At 45.0% G+C, this 19851-nt stretch overlaps 3 protein-coding genes across 3 annotated transcripts; 1 reads left to right on the top strand and 2 right to left on the bottom strand.

Moving 5' to 3' along the window:
- Position 1: 1 nt before the first annotated feature.
- On the bottom strand, positions 2-6492 carry ighmbp2 (immunoglobulin mu DNA binding protein 2). Its single transcript, XM_056281769.1, has 16 exons — positions 6451-6492; positions 5965-6047; positions 5617-5786; positions 5332-5527; positions 5118-5224; positions 4770-4924; positions 4366-4566; positions 4128-4275; positions 3866-4040; positions 3528-3710; positions 3312-3430; positions 3101-3195; positions 2246-2369; positions 1306-2160; positions 990-1189; positions 2-841 (listed from the first exon to the last, which is right to left on the bottom strand). The coding sequence occupies exons 2-16, from the start codon at positions 6039-6041 to the stop codon at positions 647-649; spliced, it is 3000 nt and encodes a 999-aa protein (XP_056137744.1). The 5' UTR covers positions 6042-6047; positions 6451-6492; the 3' UTR covers positions 2-646.
- A 7348-nt stretch (positions 6493-13840) lies between these two features.
- Positions 13841-17412, top strand: chid1 (chitinase domain containing 1). The gene is made up of 12 exons (XM_056281399.1): positions 13841-14256; positions 14423-14566; positions 14704-14836; positions 14935-14979; positions 15137-15243; positions 15342-15403; positions 15523-15612; positions 15717-15818; positions 16581-16730; positions 16842-16922; positions 17027-17069; positions 17275-17412. Exons 1-12 carry the CDS (start codon positions 14152-14154, stop codon positions 17371-17373), a joined length of 1161 nt encoding a protein of 386 aa, XP_056137374.1. The 5' UTR covers positions 13841-14151; the 3' UTR covers positions 17374-17412.
- Positions 17413-18209: 797 nt separating this feature from the next.
- On the bottom strand, positions 18210-19725 carry gatd1 (glutamine amidotransferase class 1 domain containing 1). The gene is made up of 7 exons (XM_056281401.1): positions 19613-19725; positions 19315-19391; positions 19114-19219; positions 18889-18996; positions 18645-18736; positions 18434-18527; positions 18210-18344 (listed from the first exon to the last, which is right to left on the bottom strand). Exons 1-7 carry the CDS (start codon positions 19659-19661, stop codon positions 18226-18228), a joined length of 645 nt encoding a protein of 214 aa, XP_056137376.1. The 5' UTR covers positions 19662-19725; the 3' UTR covers positions 18210-18225.
- Positions 19726-19851: the final 126 nt, after the last annotated feature.

Raw genomic sequence — 19851 nt, 5'->3', positions numbered from 1 at the left:
ACAAAATTAATAAATATATGCTGCTTATGGGCATGGTGGTGCAGTGGTTAGTGCGATCACCTCACAGAAAGAAGGCCCTGGGTTTGAGCCCCGGGGTAGTCCAACCTTGGGGGTTGTCCCGGGTCGTCCTCTGTGTGGAGTTTGCATGTCCTCCCCGTGTCTGCGTGGGTTTCCTCCCACAGTCCAAAGACATGTAGGTCAGGTGAATCCGCCATACTAAATTGCCCCTAGGTATGAATGTGTGTGTGTGTGTGTGTGTGTGTGTGTGTGTGTGTATGTCGGCCCTGTATGATGGCCTAGTGAACTGGCCAGGGTGTCTCCCCGCCTGCCGCCCAATGACTGCTGGGATAGGCTCCCGCATCCCCGTGACCCTGAGAGCAGGATAAGCGGTTCGGATGGATGGATGGATAGATAGATGGATGCTACTTATGTAAAATTCAATGCCTTGTGCATGGGTGTCTGCAGTGATGGATATGATTGAATGTAACTAAATCTTACAAAAAAGAAGTCAAGGGAAAACACTGCATATCTGAACCCAATACTGCTTCCCTCAAGATATAGCTGTCACTGTTAAACAAGGTTATTGCTTAATCTTGTTCACCATAACTTTCCTCTAGTCTTGTTATAAAGCAAATTAGAACTCAAGTTAATCTTTCTCCTTTTTCTTGGTTTTCCGTTGTGATCCCATATCTTTGATCTTGGAATCGAGTTTTCTTTGTAGATAGGCTTTCTTACTGGGGTCCAAAGACGTGTCTTTCTTCCCACTCCCCGCATAAAGAACGCCTTCCTTGCTTATTCTCATCCGAGCATGGGACTTGGCTTTGTCCCCACAGCCATGAACCTACAAGAGTTAACAGCACAACTATGAGGTTTTAACGGACAACAAAAGCACGTTTTAGAATCAAGCTCCTCACAGATCTTTATAAAACGTGCAAATATAAGGTCAGAGAGGTTAATGCTTCGGCTCAGACTTGTGATGCGACTCTTACCTCTGGTATGTGGTGGCTTAGACAATACTGTCTATTGCAAAACTTGCAGAGCTGGCCAAGGGTGAGCACAGATGCTTTGCACTTGACAAAACTGCACACACTGTCGGCTTTCATCACAGCATTTATTAGTGTGTCGAAGTTGTCATCTGCCGTGGCAGCAGCAGCTATGTCACAGGCACCTGCTTTGGTGCGGTTCTTTCCTGGGGGGAGAAACGATGGAGGATGTTACCCTAATGCCTCTGACAAATCTTTTAATAGCAAAGACACATAAGGAAGAACAAAGGTTTACCAAAAGTGAAGAACAGCTAGTGCTAACCTTTAGCTGACTGACTCTTCTTGGAGGGCTGAACTGTATGAATGTTGTCATGATGCTTTTTTTGCTGAGCATTTTCTTCTCTTTTCTGTTGCTCCCTCTTCATTCGCTCCAAGTATAAACCTCTCAGGTCTAATGGAGTTTGACCCGTTGGCCCTCCTTGGGGCTCCTGGACCCTTTCATTTAGCTGGATAGCTCCTGGTTGTGTGGAGTCCTCAGCAACAGGCTCGGCAGCAGCAACAGGCTCAGCAGTCGGCTGGGACTTCGGCGGTCTGGAGACAGTGATACATCTGTCCTTACCCTCACCTCTGCTCTCATGCCTGAGTCCCAGCTCTTCTGAGATCTGGTGCACCAGCAGTCGATCATGGGAGTTGAGGGACGATGGGAATTGTAGTTCAGTCTGGTTCGGGGCTTTCAGGAAGTTCTCTACCCGGTCCCTGATCTCGGCGTATTTGTTCCTGGTTTGCTCTTCCTCTGTCAGAGCTGAGACACTGACCTTTGAATGCTTATCTAAGCAAGTAATACCTTCCTGGCTCCTGCTACCAGCGTGTTTCCTCTGTTCTGGCTTCCCCTTAGCCACAGGCTGACCTTTAACCTTCTGTTTGGTAGACGAGGAGGTGCTAGCTGCATTGTTAGCCTTGGTGTTTTTCTGGTCGCGGGTATAGTTCTGTGGCACGATGTCCTGGAGATACTCAAAGGCTGTTCGGACCTCTCCAAACTCTGTCATGTGACTGATCAAGGACTTCAAGAAGGCATGATTTTGAACAGTCTGTGTGTCGCAAACCACAGCAAGGTGGCGTCTGGCACGGGTAACAGCCACATTTATCCTTCTATCCTCAGCAAGAAATCCAACCTCACCTAAAGAAAATAGTATAAAATGGGGAATAAGGCAAATTTTCTCATGTGTCACAGAGAAATACGGGGTTTGATATCTAACGATTACCTTTTCTGTTTGACCGGACTAAAGATAACACCACAGCTTCTTTCTCTCTGCCCTGAAAGCCATCCACTGACTTAATTTCTAGGTCCGGGTGCCTTGCAGAGAGTCTCTGACGCAGAAGATCTACCTTTATGGAGAGAATTACAAACACTCATTACTAATTGAGTCTTTTGATCAGTTTCCATGAAGTCTCCACTAAACTTTTAAAACAATCCGTCTTCTGTGATACACTGTAAATCTTCCTTCCAAACACCTCCAAACGTTTTAACAGATGTGCTTGTACCTAACAACTTAGTGGACTGGATTTAGTGCATCATATTATTTGTTTTTTGTTTTAAACTGTGTTTTCATTTCTGGAGTTTTTTGATGTTTTAATTTTTTTTTTTAATTTATTTCTGATTTTTCCCCTTTTTTCTCCCAATTTAGTGGCCAATCGATCCCTATTTTAATTCAAACACCCACCCTCGCACTGTATGCGTTCGCCAACTGCATCTCTCCGGCCGGCAGTCTCGAAGGAGACCGCCTCGCCACTTTCGTGACAAGGCGACTCCAAGCCGAACCACTGTTTTTCCGACACACACAGACGCATTCACGTGACGAACACAAGCCGACTCCGCCCCCCTCCCGAAGACAGCGTTGCCAATGATCGCTGCTTCGTCGAGTCCGGCCATAGTCGGATCTGACGAGACCGGGGCGCGAACCCCAGTCCCCAGTGGGCAACTGCATCGACACAGAGCCGATGCTTAGACCGCTTGATGTTTTAATTTGATGGTGAAAGGTATACTACTGCATGCTGTAGTTGTAGTAGAAGTGCTTTTGGTAGCAATGTAGATGCAGTTCCTTGAATCCATGGCTTACCTGTAGATTATATGGCGCAATAACAGCTATGTCCTTGGCTTTTAATCCAGCTTCGGTCAAGGCCTTTATGTGAAGTTCAACAATGTCTGCTTCCCCTGAAAATATATTTCATCACTTTGTTATTTATGATACACAATGATGACCGAAATATATTTTCCCAAATCAACCGACATCGTATGCAATCGGGGATTTTGAAAGGAAGACAGCTAACCTTGATTGCCTTTGGATTGCTCATCCGTGACCTCCAGTTCACTTAGGCCACAGCCTGCAGTGTCGATGAGAAGAAGGGGGGTACTGGTCTCTTCAACACAGGCTATTCCTGGCAAATCTCTGTTGGAACAAAATACTCGGGTTTTTTTCCTAATAGTTCTTTGGTCCATTAAAATATTTCAGCAAACATTTTTACTATAATCAAATCTACTCTCACTTTAACAAGTGCTTCTCCACAGAGCAATGTGCTGTCAGTTTTCCCTGATACATCTCTTTTGAGGCCCATTCCATAATGGCTTTGTTCATCCGGTACTGTACTGTTAGCATTCGGACCACTGAGTCCCCATACTTCTGGATAAGTCGCTCCATAAGACTGACAGACAAGCCTTTTGATGCGGCCCTACATAAAACAGAAAAAGACAAGAAAATGAGTGAGCTCAAACATTTAGATTACAATTATTATATTTGAAAATAGTAATACTGGCTTAATTGTGGAGATGTATTTCAGTTGTTCATCTGTAAGAAAAAAAAAAAGAGAAGAAAACCTGGTTTTACGTTTGAGATTTGATAGTGGGTGGTAATTGCTTGTAGTCTCCAGCAAGGATGCATTTGCGTGCTTTGAGCAGGGCTATCCAGCAGCTGCTCTCCAGGGCCTGGGCACACTCGTCGATCACCACCCAATCAAAATGGTCAGCTGGCAGCACCTTCAGAGGGCCACCATCATAAGCACCTACACAGACACAAACAAGTGGTCCCTTATTGCCTTTTATTATCAGTGCTTTTGCTGAATCAGCTAGACGTAGCTGCCATCACCAACCTGTGTTGGTTGACAACACAACATCAGCATTTTGTAGGATCTGGGAGATGGCTGCTTCTTCCCTCGTTCTCAGCTCTTTTCGAAGCTCCCCTATTTCCCTTTTGAAACGGGACCGTTCTCCCTTGTCATGATTCTTCTTTATTCCCAACTTGACAAAAAAAAATTATCAAAATATATATAAGCCATCTATTCAACCCATTCCATATATGCTCAAAATAGCACATATCAGCATACTTACAAATGCTTTATCGATGTCTTTCCGGATGTCTGTGATGATGTTTGTATTGTCGCTCCGGGCAAGGATGGCATCCAGTGAATGTTTTTGAATTGATTCAAGGAGTCTGGCGGGATGGCCCAGTCTCAGGACCTTGGCTTTGCACCTGGCTAGCCGTTCAACTAGATTATCCACTGCTACATTAGAGGAGGCACAGCACAGGATCTGTACAAATATAACACAGTTAACAGGATTATTGCAAATTCAGTGCGATCCTCAAACAAATAAAGCAAACAGTGATGATGACAGGATAAGATAAAAGTTCAGTCACAAATTATTACATCACATACTTATCATATTTACCTCTGTGAAGACTTATCAACTCATAAAATGAAACTTAACACCAGTAACTTAATGGGTTTCTGCACCTTATGGCCTTGTTTGATTGCTTGAAGCATGATCTCCACTACTGTGGTAGTTTTCCCAGTGCCTGGAGGTCCATGAATCACAGCTACTTCCCTCTGAGACAGAGCAAAGGACACAGCCTCTCTCTGGGACTCATCCAGATTCAAGTTAAAGAAAGCTATGTCATCTGAAGAAGCATGGCAGAAACAGTTAAAGAAAACATTTATGTATTTTTTTCTCAACAATACTAGACAGAAAATCTTTACACTAGTTTGCAAGGTTTGGCTGGTTTAAAATAATGCAAAACACATCATTGAACTACCACCTTTTGTTATTTGAATGTAAAACTGAACAAATATGATTTTTAAAACCTAACTTACTTGTCTGTGACTGAGAGCCAGCTTCTGAGTATCCAAACAGGACACTTATTAAGCTAGAGGCTGGCCCACTGCTGTACCCATTCAAAGCGTTCAAGGCACTGCAACCAAAGAACACACAAGTGAGAAAAATGTGTTTTAAAATTCTCATCACTCATTTATTTATAGAAAAAACCCAACGGCATGTTAAATTACACAACTCACTCACTGTTTCATTCGTTTGTAGGTGACATCATTGGCCAACTTCAAGAGGTTGTACAGAGAGTCCGTTTCAATACTAAGGCCATCCTGGGAGTCTTCAAAGGCTACGGTTATTGATGTCTGGCTGACCCTTGTCACTATCCCTGTGCCAAGCTGAGAGGCAGCACTGCATTCACTTGTGTCATACAAGCCAACGATGTCTCCTGTAACATAAGACGTCCCTTTCATATATAGCAGGTGAATATCTCAGCCACATGAAGAAATAAAAGGGCAATTTATTTAGCCATCTTACCAGGTCCAAAGCTGTTACTTGGAAGAACTGATGCACCAATGTATTTTCTTGGCTCTAGGATGACTAGTGTTCGGCCATAAAGGCCTGTGCACTGACTTCCTATTTGTAGTTTCAGCAAGCATACTCCTTTGCTTTGAAGATCCTTAAGAGACAGGTTTTCCTGCCATATCCTGAGCACATTAGACAGGGGAATACGCAATCAGTCTGTACGCAGAGGCAGTTATCACCAGAACTGGTGTGAAACACGCTCCTTTGTAAGAAACAATGAATAAAGCACAGGGTGATAACCTAACTTTAGAAGAGCCAACTGGTAATGGACATAACTTAAGGTGGATTTCATTTACATACCTGGTCTCTTGTATTTCAGCCTCTCTCTCCTCCTGCAGAAGCTCAAGTGTCTTGGATACAAACTGTTCAATTTCCATCACCCACTAGAGCATGTATAGAAAAACACCCAGTGATCACTCGGTCGTACAGCACAGACCCAACTTAACGTCAGTCTGGACATGTTTGCAGCTAAAGCATACATGCCACACAACCAGCAACCAAGGACATTCAACTCGCTGACTGGTGAGGTTGTGCTTACATGTTCACACGATTTCTGTGAGTTGTCCAGCAAGAATACAGCTAGCTAACCGCGACTAGCCTACAGCGCTGCTAGCTTAGGTCAGGTAGCATCGGCATACAGACCACGCAAAACATTAGCGTTACACTCGCACGTTCAGTCTCAACAGATAAACACATACGCAGAGGACAATACACGTCGCGTAACACAATTGTAAAACAGCGGAGCACACTTTAATTCACCGCTAACGAGTACTAATTAAGGAATACCTTATTTGGGTTCACTTCGTGAGCCCGCGGAGCAAACCTACGCAGCCACCGTCTCCGCTCAAACTGACGCTGCTTCCGGAAGTAACAATATCGTTCATAGTGACCACGTGGAAACTGGTTATTAGCCGCAATGTGTTATCACAAAAGGACAGACTTGCCACAATTGTATGTGCTCCCGCAGAAGCCACAAAGCAGCCCGATCTCCGCTTGATCTTTAACATATTGTGTTTTATTCCCGAACCCCTGGTGAAGTACTACACTACCCACAATCCCAACGCGAGGCTCCGTCAGCCAGAGACGTCGCCGTTACCACGGAGACGGGAGTCGTTAGGGTTGGAAGCCAGAACAGAGTGAGTAACGTGTTGGCTAGCAGCCGCTGTTCCACCAAGATTTCTCTGTCCGGTATTATGTTTTATTTTGTTTTGGGTTTTGTAATATTTGCTAGTAATATTTGATTTGCTAATGTCCCTTACGGCTTTCCGTAGCGCCACAACAAAGTCACGTGATGTACGTAACAACGTCAGTGGGAATCCGGTCGGTGAATAAACACCCAGCACGAGAGAAGTCGTCCTTGCTTTATTAATGTTATAAGTTAACATAGCCAGAGGGCACAGATCATTACATGGTGTCAGAGTAGCGGAGTTTAAATACCCAATATGGATTCGTACGGCGTTCCAGCTCCACGGATGGACTGGGAATCGGCGAACTTACCTGAAGCATGGAGACGATTTCGACAAACAACGGAGCTAATGTTCAAGGGCCCCCTGCGCGGGAAGAACGAAGAGGAGAAATGCAGCTACCTCCTGCTCTGGATAGGGGAAAAAGGGCGCGATGTGCACAACACTTGGACACTCAGCGGAGAACAAGCCAAGAAGCTAGAAACGTACTACGATAAGTACACTGAGTACATCACCCCCAAAGCAAACCCGATTTATGCCAGATATAAATTTCATGAAAAGATGCAGGGAGAGAGTGAATCCTTCGAACAATTTGTAAGTGAGCTAAAGCTCCTAGTCAAAGACTGTGGCTACCCAAATGCCGACGAGATGGTCAGGGACCGCGTCGTGTTTGCCACCAACTCACCCAGAGTGAGAGAAAAGCTACTTAGCCAGGGAGCTGAGCTAACGCTAGAAAAAGCCATAGATGTAGCCCGCTCACACGAGCCAGCAAAGCAACAGCTAAAGTTTATGGGCCAGGGCAGCACACATAAAACGGTGCACGCAATAGGCAGAAAGACTTACAAACCGAACGCACCCAAAGCAGCTAACGCTAACTTCAGACAAAGGGAGGGTAACGTTAGCACTGCCGCTAGGGCGTGTAGCTATTGTGGAGGGCTACACGGCGCTAAAGCCACTTGCCCAGCTAAGGGTAAACAATGCATTAAATGCAAGAAGCTCAATCATTTTGCTAAAGTATGCAAGTCTAGCTCCCAGGGACAGACAAAGTACTACCGCGGCACAGTACATGCCGTCGGAGAGAACCCAGAAGAGTACACCACTGACAGAGAGCAGGAAGAACTGTACTTCGACAACATTACAGTGGAGAGCACCGCTGTGGGAGAACAGACAGAGCTGTACATAGACTGCATCTCAATAGAGAACAACGGAAAAAGCAACGAGCAGGCTTACGTAGAGGTTGGAATTGGCACACCTCCACAGAAGGTAAAGTTTAAACTAGACACTGGGGCACGGCCAATACTATTCCCACCAACCTGTTCCAGGCGCTGTTCAAAAATGTGACACTGAAACCAGCAATACAGACTCACTGAATATGGAGGAGGCGCGCTGAGCGTGAAAGGCACATGCAAACTCAAATGTAAGTACAGAGACAATGCAATGATGCTGGACTTTTACGTCATTGACACAAACGCCCCACCAGTCATGGCAATGAAAACATGCCGTGACCTAAACTTGGTAAAAATAGTGATGGCTGTGAGCGAGGAAAACAATGTCACATCACAGAGCACAATGGATGAGTATGCAGGTGTTTTCCAGGGAATAGGAGAGTTCCCAGGCGAGTGCACCTTCCGCGTCACACCAGATGCAACGCCGGTCGTCTGCCCACCAGGCAGAATCCCCATCGCCCTACGCAGCAAACTGAGGGACGAGCTTGACAGCATGGAGAAAGGCGGCATAATCTGTAAGGTAACAGAACCCACAGAATGGGTGAACGCACTCGTCATTGTTGAGAAGCCAAAGACAGGCAAACTTAGAGTGTGTTTAGACCCCAGAGCTCTTAACAAAGTGATACAACGACCTCACTACCCCCTCCCCACGCTGGAGGATGCCACCACAAAGCTCGCTGGAACTGAGTACTTTAGCGTGTTAGACGCGCGGTCAGGCTATTGGGCCATCAAACTGAGCACTGAATCCTCAATGTTGACGACATTTAACACAGTGTTTGGCAGGTATCGTTTCCTCAGACTGCCATTCGGAATCGTGTCCGCTCAAGACGAGTTCCAGAGACGCGTGGATGAAACATATGAAGGATTGGACGGTGTGACGGCCATAGTGGACGACATACTAGTGTTCGGCAAGACTAAAGAGGAACATGACCAGCGTCTCAGAGCGATGCTGAAGCGCACAAGGGAGCGAGGGGTGAGGCTCAACCCCGACAAGTGTCACATATGCGTGTCCGAGGTACGCTACTTCGGCCACACGCTCTCACACGAAGGCATCAAACCAGACCCACACAAGGTGAAGGCGGTCAAGGACATGCAACCCCCACAGAACAAAGCAGAGCTGGAGACAGTCCTCGGCATGATCAACTACCTCGCCAGATTCGCTCCACACCTCTCACAGATAAACTCACCCCTCAGACAGCTTCTGAAACAGGACAGTGAGTTTGTGTGGGATGCAGTCCACGACAAGGCGTTCCAAGAGATGAAGAATCTCATTACACAGCACCCAGGTCCAGTACTCTCATATTTCGACCCGCAGAAAGAGCTGCGACTCCAAGTGGATGCATCCAAAAGTGGCCTTGGGGCTGTCATGCTCCAAGATGGCAAACCAATTCCTATGCGTCCAAGTCACTCAACAGCACTGAAGAAAACTACGCACAGATAGAGAAGGAGCTCTACGCTGTGGTCTTCGGCTGCAAGAGGTTCCACGAGTACATGTACGGACGAAAAGTGATTGTGGAGTCAGACCACAAGCCTCTGGAGGCAATACTAAAAAAGCCACTGGCAGCAGCACCACCCCGGCTGCAACGGATGATCCTGGCGCTCCAAAAATACGACATCCAAATCATCCACCGCCCCGGTAAGGACATACCGGTGGCCGACACACTGTCACGCAAGTCAATAGAACACCACGACAGTGACCTACAGGAAGGGATGGAGGCCCAAGTGCACACAGTCCTCAGCAACATCCCTGTGAGCGACACAAGACTCACAGAAATCAAGCAGGAAACAGCGCAAGATCCACAGCTCACCGCACTCAGACGAGCCACACTCACTGGCTGGCCAGACACAAAGAAAAAGTGCCCGCCCAGCATCCAGGAATACTGGAACCACAGAGCAGAAATCTCAGAAATGGACGGTATCCTGTTCAAAGGTGAGAGAATCATTGTCCCCCAAAAGCTTCGCAAGGACATGATACAGCGCATCCATGCCAGCCACCTTGGCGTGGAAAAAAGCAAATGCCGAGCAAGAGACTTACTGTTCTGGCCTGGCATGGGGAAACAGATCGAGGATGCGGTAGCAGACTGCAGCATATGCCAAGAACGGCGCAGCGCAAATGCAAAGGAACCAATGATGTCACACGCCATACCCGAGCGGCCGTGGCAAGTGATAGGCACAGACCTATTCACATGGAACTCACAGGACTTCATAGTCACTGTGGACTACTACTCCAGATTCTTCGAGCTAGAGAGACTTTACAGCTGCACCTCATCTGCCGTCATCATGAAGCTGAAAGCAGCAATGGCTCGACACGGATTCCCCGAGACTATCATCAGTGACAACGGTCCGTGCTACAGCTCTGGTGAGTTCCGCAACTTCTCACAGACATGGGGTTTCTCACACACCACCACAAGCCCCCACTACCCACAGAGCAACGGCCTCTCCGAGAAGACTGTCCAGACGGCCAAACGCATCCTGGACAAAGCCAAAGCTGAGAACAAAGACCCCTACATGAGCTTACTGGAGTATCGCAACACACCGGTGGACAACCTGAAATCACCGGCACAGCTACTGATGGGTCGGAGGCTGCGGTCCATTCTCCCATCAACAGCAAAACACCTGCAGCCACAGATCGCCAGTCAGGAGGATGTTCACAAAAGGAGAGAGGTATGTCAACAGCGCCAGCAGGCATACTACAACCGAACAGCCAAACCTCTGCCCCACCTGCCCGCAGGCACACCAATCCGCTTCCGGCAGGAGGATGGATCCTGGAGACCTGCAACTGTGGAAAGACCAGCGAACACAGACAGGAGCTACCACATCCAAACCAAAGAAGGTCAGATCTACCAACGCAACCGTCAACACCTGCGACAAAGCAGAGTGAACACTCACACTACACACACACACACTTCACAGCAGACTGTTACCAGCGCTAACAACAACACACAAGCCCATCAGCAAGAGCATGCTGAACCTCCAGACACGAACAATCAGCGACAACTAGACACACAGCCTGGTTACACCACGAGGTCAGGTCGCACGATCAAACCAAGACAAATCCTTGACTTATGAATGTTAAAAAAAGAGAGAATTTTACACCAACCTGTACTATACCTGCTATGTTTTGAAAAGAAATATTTACAGCGTTCACTTACCTTGTGTACCTACCTGCTGTTTGCAGTTACCAGTAATGAAATGGAAAAAAAAAGATGAAATGTTATTACGGTGTCACATTTAGACAGTGAAGGAAATGTTTTACACTACTTTGTTGCAGTCCAGTTATATAAGAGTTCCACTTTCATATTCTTTCTTATTAAGATTGTATTCGCTTATAAACGTGCTCAATGTGATCTGTATCTCTGCAGAGAAAGCAGCACTTTTCAGAAAAAGGGAGATATAATATTTGCTAGTAATAGTTGATTTGCTAATGTCCCTTACGGCTTTCCGTAGCGCCACAACAAAGTCACGTGATGTACGTAACAACGTCAGTGGGAATCCGGTCGGTGAATAAACACCCAGCACGAGAGAAGTCGTCCTTGCTTTATTAATGTTATAAGTTAACATAGCCAGAGGGCACAGATCATTACAGGTTTTTTTTTTTTTTAGGGGTGAGGAGAGGACACGTCACAAAGCGCTAGTGTGTGTGTGTGTGCATGTTTAACTATCCTAATGTGGACCAAATGTCCTCATTAGGATAGAAAAACCAGAAACCACCTACCTTGTGTGGACATTTTAGAGGTCCTCACAAGGAAAAGGGTCTATTTTAGGGTTAGGACTTGGTTTTAGGGTTACAGTTAGAATCAGGGTGAGGTTAAGGTTAGGGTAAGGGTTAGGCATGTAGTTTGCGTTGTTAAGGTTAGGGTTAAGGGCTAGGAAATGAATGTAGTCAATGAGGGGTCCTCATAAGGATAGTGAAACGAGTGTGTGTGTACATGTTTAACTATCCTAATGTGGACCAAATGTCCTCATTAGGATAGAAAAACCAGAAACCACCTACCTTGTGTGGACATTTTAGAGGTCCTCACAAGGAAAAGGGTCTATTTTAGGGTTAGGACTTGGTTTTAGGGTTACAGTTAGAATCAGGGTGAGGTTAAGGTTGGGGTAAGGTTTAGGCATGTAGTTTGCGTGGTTAAGGTTAGGGTTAAGGGCTAGGAAATGAATGTAGTCAATGAGGGGCCCTCATAAGGATAGTGAAACGAGTGTGTGTGTGTGTGTCGGCCCTGTGATGAACTGGCGGCCTGTCCAGGGTGTCTCCCCGCCTGCCGCCCAATGACTGCTGGGATAGGCTCCAGCATCCCAGCAACACTGAGAGCAGGATAAGTGGTTTGGATAAGAAACCAATAAAATTCAGATGTGCCATAGCAAAATTGGTTGAAACCAGCTGAAAGGGCACATCATTCACAAAGCTTTATGGGATGTGTATTTCATTCCCTCGTCTGTGACATTTTTTTCAGCAGCGTTACACCTTTGACTTTTTCTCCACAAATATTTATACTTGAGTATCAATTGTTGTAAGGCCACGATTCCTATCGTAGCTGTTTGATTGGTTCAAGGCTTAACACTCCTAATACGGGGATTTTCAGAAATGTCCGCAAGAAAAAAAAAATGGAATTTACTTCTGGAACCCAGGTTCCCGACAAGGTTGGCAGTCAACATTCATAGGAGTCAGAGAGGAAAAGTAGTTACATGTTAATGGATACTTGGGTGTGTATTTATATGATAAGCATTAGTACTATAACCGGTTATTTTCTTGTCCGGTGTGGGATTCGACACGGGGTGTACTGTGCCACAAGGCGACATCACTAACCGCTCGGCTAAAGGCTCAGATCCGTTAGCTAGGGCAGTGGTTCTCAGCATTTTTGGGGTCCTGGACCCCCTGCGTATTTTTGATCTACCCTGAGGACCCCTCCACCTGATCTTGGGGGAGGGGGGTTGCAATTTGATAGAAACAGTAGAAACTGCATTTTAAATTGCTTTATAGCATTTATTCACTCTTTGGGGCAAAAATAAGAGCTTTCAGTTGTAACTTAGATATAGTTAACAAAACAGAATTCTTATGCAGTAACTTTCAGATATGTGTAACAAAACATAATTTTTATGCAGTAACTTTCAGATATATGTAACAAAACAGAATATGTATTCAGTAACTTTCAGATATATGTAAAAAAAAAGAATTTTTATGAAGTAACTTTTAACAATGCAAACAGGAGCGAGATCTCTTATTAAAATACAATAAATTACACTTGTGAAACAGATGTAATTAGAGAAAAAAGTCCTGTTACCCTTTATAGTTGAGGTAGATAAAGGTCTCAGTCACATTTGAGTGAAATAATCCTATTTCTATAAATGTCATAGGATCTTTTTTTAAAGATATTTTATTTTCACGGACCCCTTGCAATTACACCACGGACCACTAGGGGTCCGCGGACCCCCGGTTGAGAAACACTGAGCTAGGGGTTAACGTGTCTTATTAGTAGTTTACAGTATCATGTTTTTTTTCCATTCAGTATAGCAACGTGTAAAATTTAAACGTTACATCAGACACTTTTTTTGCCAGCCACCTTCATATTTCCTTAATCAAACTGTTGCAGATGAAATAAAGACACATCTGACAGCAGCCGTTTATTCCCTGGGCGGGTGACTTGGGAAGCCCCCGACTCGGAGAAGTGACGGGCTCCGCGTTGTCTGCAGCGCCGCGAAAACGTCGCGGTCTTGGCCCGCGGAAAGCACCTTTATTTTGAAGGAAAACCAACGAGGAAGTTGCTCTTCTTCGTCGACGCCAAACAAAGCAGTTTAAGCTGAGCTGTCAAAGAAAAACTGGCACAAAAACGAGTTGCGGGCGCCGCAATGACAACGTGCACATTTCGTCATTTTGCCGACTGCAAAGCCAACGAGGCGGTGGTCTCTCTAATGTGAGTGACGCAGGCTCCTTCGGCAGGTCGCCCCCCCCCACCCTCCCCCCGTGATTCGGTGAGCGCACATGAAACGCTCGTTTGCCCAAATCGCCGAGCTCGGTGTCAGTGAGGAAGCGACTTCATCGCGCCGCCGCAGCCCGTTTTGTCTGTTTTCACGGCGTGGAAATGAAAGCCGCGCTCGTTCTGCTGCACGCCGTCTCGTCCTGCTTCGTGGTCGGCGCGACTCTTTCAAAAACGGATGCGAAGAAGTCGCACAAAGTTGAGACGGAGGTGAGTATTACCTCCACCGCCGCCACCCCTCTTCCAGTTATTAGCGTTAGGAACCACGTTTGGCATCTTTATGGACAGCTGTCCCTGTACTTGCCTGGATGATCCTTAGTCGTCTCTCGTTGAAGGGGACGCACTCATTCATAAAACCTGGTTCTCGTTTCGATAGACTTCACTTGCAGAGTTGTCCGTGCTGGGGAGAAGCCTGGTTGTGTCAGACCCCCAATGGAGAGACATAGTAAAAGAGGAAAAGAGATACTGTGCTCATGTTAAACGGACCTTCAAGGGACCTGTGCTTGGATACATCACACCTGTAAGTCTGTCGTGAAGCCAGTAGTGACCGTGTTGTGCAGCTTGCCCGTGTCTTATAACGGTGTTATTACCGCAGCACTTGCTTCATTGTTCTGTAGATGTGTCGACTTCTCCCTCTCGTTTGTGTGAACCTCACAGTGGAACTCGCACGGCTACGACGTGGCCAAGATATTTGGTTCCAAGCTCACCACAGTTTCTCCAGTGTGGCTTCAGCTTCGTCGGCGGGGAACAGAAAGCTACGACGTCACCGGACTCCACGACCACGACCCAGGTCAATCAGTGGCGCCATGAGAAAATTGTCTTTTTTTTGTCCCTTTCAAAAATTCAAGAGAAATGAATCACACTGAATCGCTGTGCGTTTCTTTCCAGGGTGGGTGAAAGCTGTGCGGAAGTCTAACAAAAAAATCAAGTTGGGTTAGTCCATATCATTTCCAATGCCCACCGCAGGTCTATGCTTCACTCTGCTTATTGTGATCAATGCCAGTTGGTATGAGGAAAACCAGATCCTAACTGTGTGTTGCACAGTCATTTTCAGTCAATCGCTCAGCTGTTCCATCTCCCTTGCCTTTAGTCCCACGACTGTTATTTGATGGCTGGTCTTACCAGGACTACATGAACGTACTAGACAGTGAAGATGAAATTGAGGAACTGGGAAGCGAGCTGGTGGACGTTGCAAAGGTAACGTGACAAGTCAGATAAAGCTACTGTAGTATATGTAGATTATTTCCTAGTGACAACATATTTGTGTTATATCTAATGAGGCATTGACCTTGCAGACTGAAGGCTTTGACGGTTTTACTTTGGAACTGTGGAGCCAACTGGGTGGAAACAAAAGAAAGTGAGTTTATTCAACATATCATGTCTTTGTGATAACTGTTACTATGTTGCTATAAGACAGTATTTTCCTTGTGTGGGAGGATGGACGAATGCACTACAAATAACTCTTTTTCCATGCAGGGAGCTCATTCACTTGGTGAAACATATCTGCGAGACTTTGAAAGCTAAGAAGCTAGACTGTATACTTGTCATTCCTCCTTCAGTGACAAGGTGAGTGACGTTTGCTTTACCTGACATGCATTCAATAAAATGACAGAAGGTAATGCTGACATTTCTCATTCTATCATCTGTCTTAATGGCGTTTCTTTGATCAGTTCAGGGCAGCCCAGTATGTTTGGCAGGGAGGAGTTTGAGCAGCTGGCTCCAGTAGTGGATGGATTCAGCCTCATGACATATGACTACTCCTCTGCTGGAAGGTGAGGATTTCACAGAAACTAGGGCTGGGTATTGGCAAGATCCTCACGATACGATATGTATCGCGATACATGGGTCATGATACGATTGTATCACGATGCATTGCGATATAATACATATTCCTACACATTGCAGTACACTACATACTTTACTGAAAATTTAAAGTATAGCTGAAAATACAACTTACTGCATACGATCTGGGTAATCTAATATTTGCATCACATTTTGATAACTCAGTGGAAAAACTGAGTCAAAACTATTATTAAAATTTTCCATTCCAATTTATTAGAACGGTATTTGCATTGCACAGTGCACACTGTGTCACTGAACACACTGAACTGAAATGTAGATGCCATAATATCATGAAAATAAAGTATGCATATTAAGTATTCTTGTTGAGTTACAGAACACCCTGAACTCAACAGCAATGTAGAAGCCATAACAAAATGAAGTGCATATTAAGTATTCTTATTGTTTTGCTGAACACATTGAACTGAAATCAGTTTAAAACATATTTTTTTAATGAATGAATCGATACGAGGGGCTGGAAAACCGATAAAGTATTGTGAAAAAAATGTTTTGCAATACTGAGCTGTATCGAATTTTTTTTTTTTGCACAGCCCTAACAGAAACTATTTTCTCATAATGGTTGAGATGGCTTCCAATTAATAATCATTGGAGCTACATTGACTTCTGTTGATCTTAAAAACTGTATGAAGAAGTAGGAGTAGCTCAGCCTCAGCAATGTTTCTTTTTTAAAACAGACCAGGACCAAGCTCCCCCTTGCCTTGGATGAGAGACTGTGTCCTCCAATTGTCACCCACCTCCCAGTGGAGGCAAAAGATCTTGCTTGGACTCAACTTGTATGGTTTAGATTTCTCAAGTCAAGGAGCAGAGCCAATTCTCGGGGGCAGGTAAGACCATATTGTAGTGTTGTTCTATGGGAAAACGGTTTACGCCAATGTGAGCAGTCTGTGGATTCCTACTCTCCAGCTCAACTTGACCCTTGTCAAATCCTCGGCCAGGTACGTTGAGATTCTGCGGGAACTGAGGCCAAAACTTCTCTGGGATGAATATGCAGAAGAGCATTACTTCAATTACAAGAGGTAATTGATGCATCATCTTTATCTTGGGCAAAATAGACTAGGAGTAACAACTTCAACATTCACTAGCATTGTTTAACTCAATTTGTTATTTCCCTTTCACTCAGGACCAATGCAGTTAAGCATGTAGTGTACTACCCAACACTGAAGGTAAACCCCAACATATGAAGTTGGCTTTGTAGATGAACTCACTGTGCAGGATAATGATATAATAGGCATGGTAAAATGCATGTTTTAAAGGCATAAATTTGCTATTTACTCTCAAACGTTACTTTTTCAGTGTAGTATATGTGGTTCATTTGTCATTTTTTATTCTTTACTGTGAGTAAGAAATATTTCTAATTATTTTTTTCAGTCAATCTACCAAAGGATTGCTTTAGCAACAGAACTTGGCACAGGACTTTCCTTGTGGGAATTGGGACAGGGCCTGGATTATTTCTACGACCTTTTGTGAAAAGAGAAATGGACTTGTTGAAAGGGTCCACTGTGGTCCTTTTGAACATCCGTGTACAATTTTCTAATTGTGACATTTTTAAAGGAAGAAAATCCAAGCATGAGATATAAAAAAAAAATTAAAAAAAATACTTGTGCTGTATGCAGTTATTTTTCCTTCTTTCTTGAATTAGGTACTTTGAAAGATACTGGCAACAATCCGCAGATTCGTAACTTTGTATTATTTGTTGTTTTAATAACTTGCACCGACACGAGTGTCAAGAAGCATTGAGATTAAATACCTGTTGGACAAACAGTGCTTAGGCTACTCATACAACAATACCTGCATAATCAACTTGTCGGGTTTTTTTTTACCAAAAAAAAAACCACCAAAAAAAAAACATTTGTTGACAGGTTTCAGGATGAATCAGTCCCCTCTAAAACTCTTCTGACTGTTTCAAACATCTTCATATCAAGGTCAGCTGAAATAATGACAGGACCCCACTGCTTATCTGGAACATCTTGAGCTTTCCGCTAAAATTTCACCTGGTTTGAAGATCGATTGTGGCCTCATTACCTTTCTCTTGGGTTAGATGTCCTTGAGTGCCTATCTTCCATAAAACTACACCTGTTTTGAATATATTACAGCAGAGTATGTTTTCTTTTTTACTTATGTTGCCGTTTCTTGAATGAGGTTTTTCTTGGTCTGTTGATGGGACAAGACCGTTGATGAACTTGTGTTCATACTGTCCACAAACTCCTGTCAGTGTCTTCTCTTGTAATTTTCCTGGATGACGTAATTTGCGAATATGAATGTCACACTTGTTATTGAATTTTGTGGGCAGGGGCTGTAATCCTTCTACATAGTCTAGGGCTATAATTTGCCATTACAGAGCAAGATTAGATTATTCACAGCAACTGATGTTGATTGGATATTCTGACCAGTTATTAGGTGTCTGTCTACTACTACATGCATGGCGTCCTCTTGACTGGCTGAAAAAGGAGAGACAACAGAATTTTAGCTATGTCTCAGGTACATTGACAACTTTTTCACGTCACATCAAATATGCAGGTCAGTTCACCTGTGTACGATCCTCCACTGTCTTTTACAAAGTCTTCTACTATCAAGGGCAGGTTGGCAAAGTCAGGTGTCCGCACCAGCTCAAAAACCGATGGCTTTCAACAAAAAAAATACACGTGATGGTTACAATATTGTAACAAAAGAAATGAACACAAGATCATTTTGTTCATGTATATTTCAAGCTTATGTAAGTCACAAAGCTGACACTTAACCCCTGTCAGACTGTAGCCACTGAGGATCCACTTCTGTCCCTCAGTGGCACAACATAAAGCCGATACTCCTTGTCCCACAGCACACACCGGCTCTACATACGGACAGAGAGACAGCCTGCATCATTTCCTCATACAAGTGTTTGTACACTAGACGTGTGCCTGTTGCAAATATTTCTTTCTATATAGCTGTAATGGACAGGTAATGTCGATAACTGGTGGGGTTCCACACGAGCCACAGACTCACTTTGCTGAGAGATGAAGTGTGTGAGAATGCGATGCAGAGAGCCACTGTGTGCAAGGTCTTTCACAGCTCCAGGACAATCTGGGATGAGTAGCGCTTGATACCGGGCACCTGGAACAGGTTATCATGGTTTAAACCCATTTAGTGAAGCGCAAGTGTAACAACTGCAAGACCCCCCCCCCCCCGGCTAAGATGAGTTATGTAAAGGGACATTTCATTGCTTCTCACCATCTATAGATTCAAGCTTGGCTGGTGTTGCATATGGTTTCCCACTGAAGTCCTGTACCCATCTGGAAGTGCTTTCATCCACTTCAACAAAGTCAATGGGCTTCCCCTGCAATGCAAAAAGGGGCATTTAAGGGAATGAAGACACGCTTTTTCTATATCTTGTCCACCGGCAAAGACAAAAAGGAAAATAACGAGGCTCACCCCTGGCGTTGCTGTCTGTAGGCTGAACACGGGGCTGCAAAGACTGAAGGACTGGTGGAATGATCTCGCCGAAACCCCTTCACAAACAAAACCCAGTTTACATGAAGCCCACAGTCACCGTCAAATGCTGCGTGTCCTGGACTCGCCCTATCTAGTTTGACCCGGTCAGCCAAACAAGTGTGCGTGGCCCAAAGGTGGGCCGACGGTGACGGTCGTCTGAGTATGTGCTGACGTATGGGGGCACTGCGGTTAACGTGCATGTCTGTGATGTGAACACTAACGCAACAAACAAACCTACCTTGAGGGGCAGCGCTCGCCACTATCAGGCACGTGGATTTTGCAGACATTTTATATCATCATCTGCGGCTTCCGCGTAAAAAAAGAATATCGCCTCGTAGTCGGGGGGGGGGGGCGGGAGGTCGAAGTTCCTCTATCGAAAACGCAGCGAGAAGGAAATCGGCTCGTCGTCAGCTGACAATAACATCCTCCGACGGGGTTTTTTTTTTCTTTTTCAAAATAAAAGTTCAAAACTACGGC

The sequence above is a fragment of the Lampris incognitus genome, chromosome 6 (genome assembly GCF_029633865.1).
Source record: "Lampris incognitus isolate fLamInc1 chromosome 6, fLamInc1.hap2, whole genome shotgun sequence".
NCBI lineage: Eukaryota > Metazoa > Chordata > Actinopteri > Lampriformes > Lampridae > Lampris > Lampris incognitus.
The sequence above is the reverse complement of the archived record's forward strand: the minus strand, read 5'-3'. Positions and strand labels throughout refer to the sequence as shown.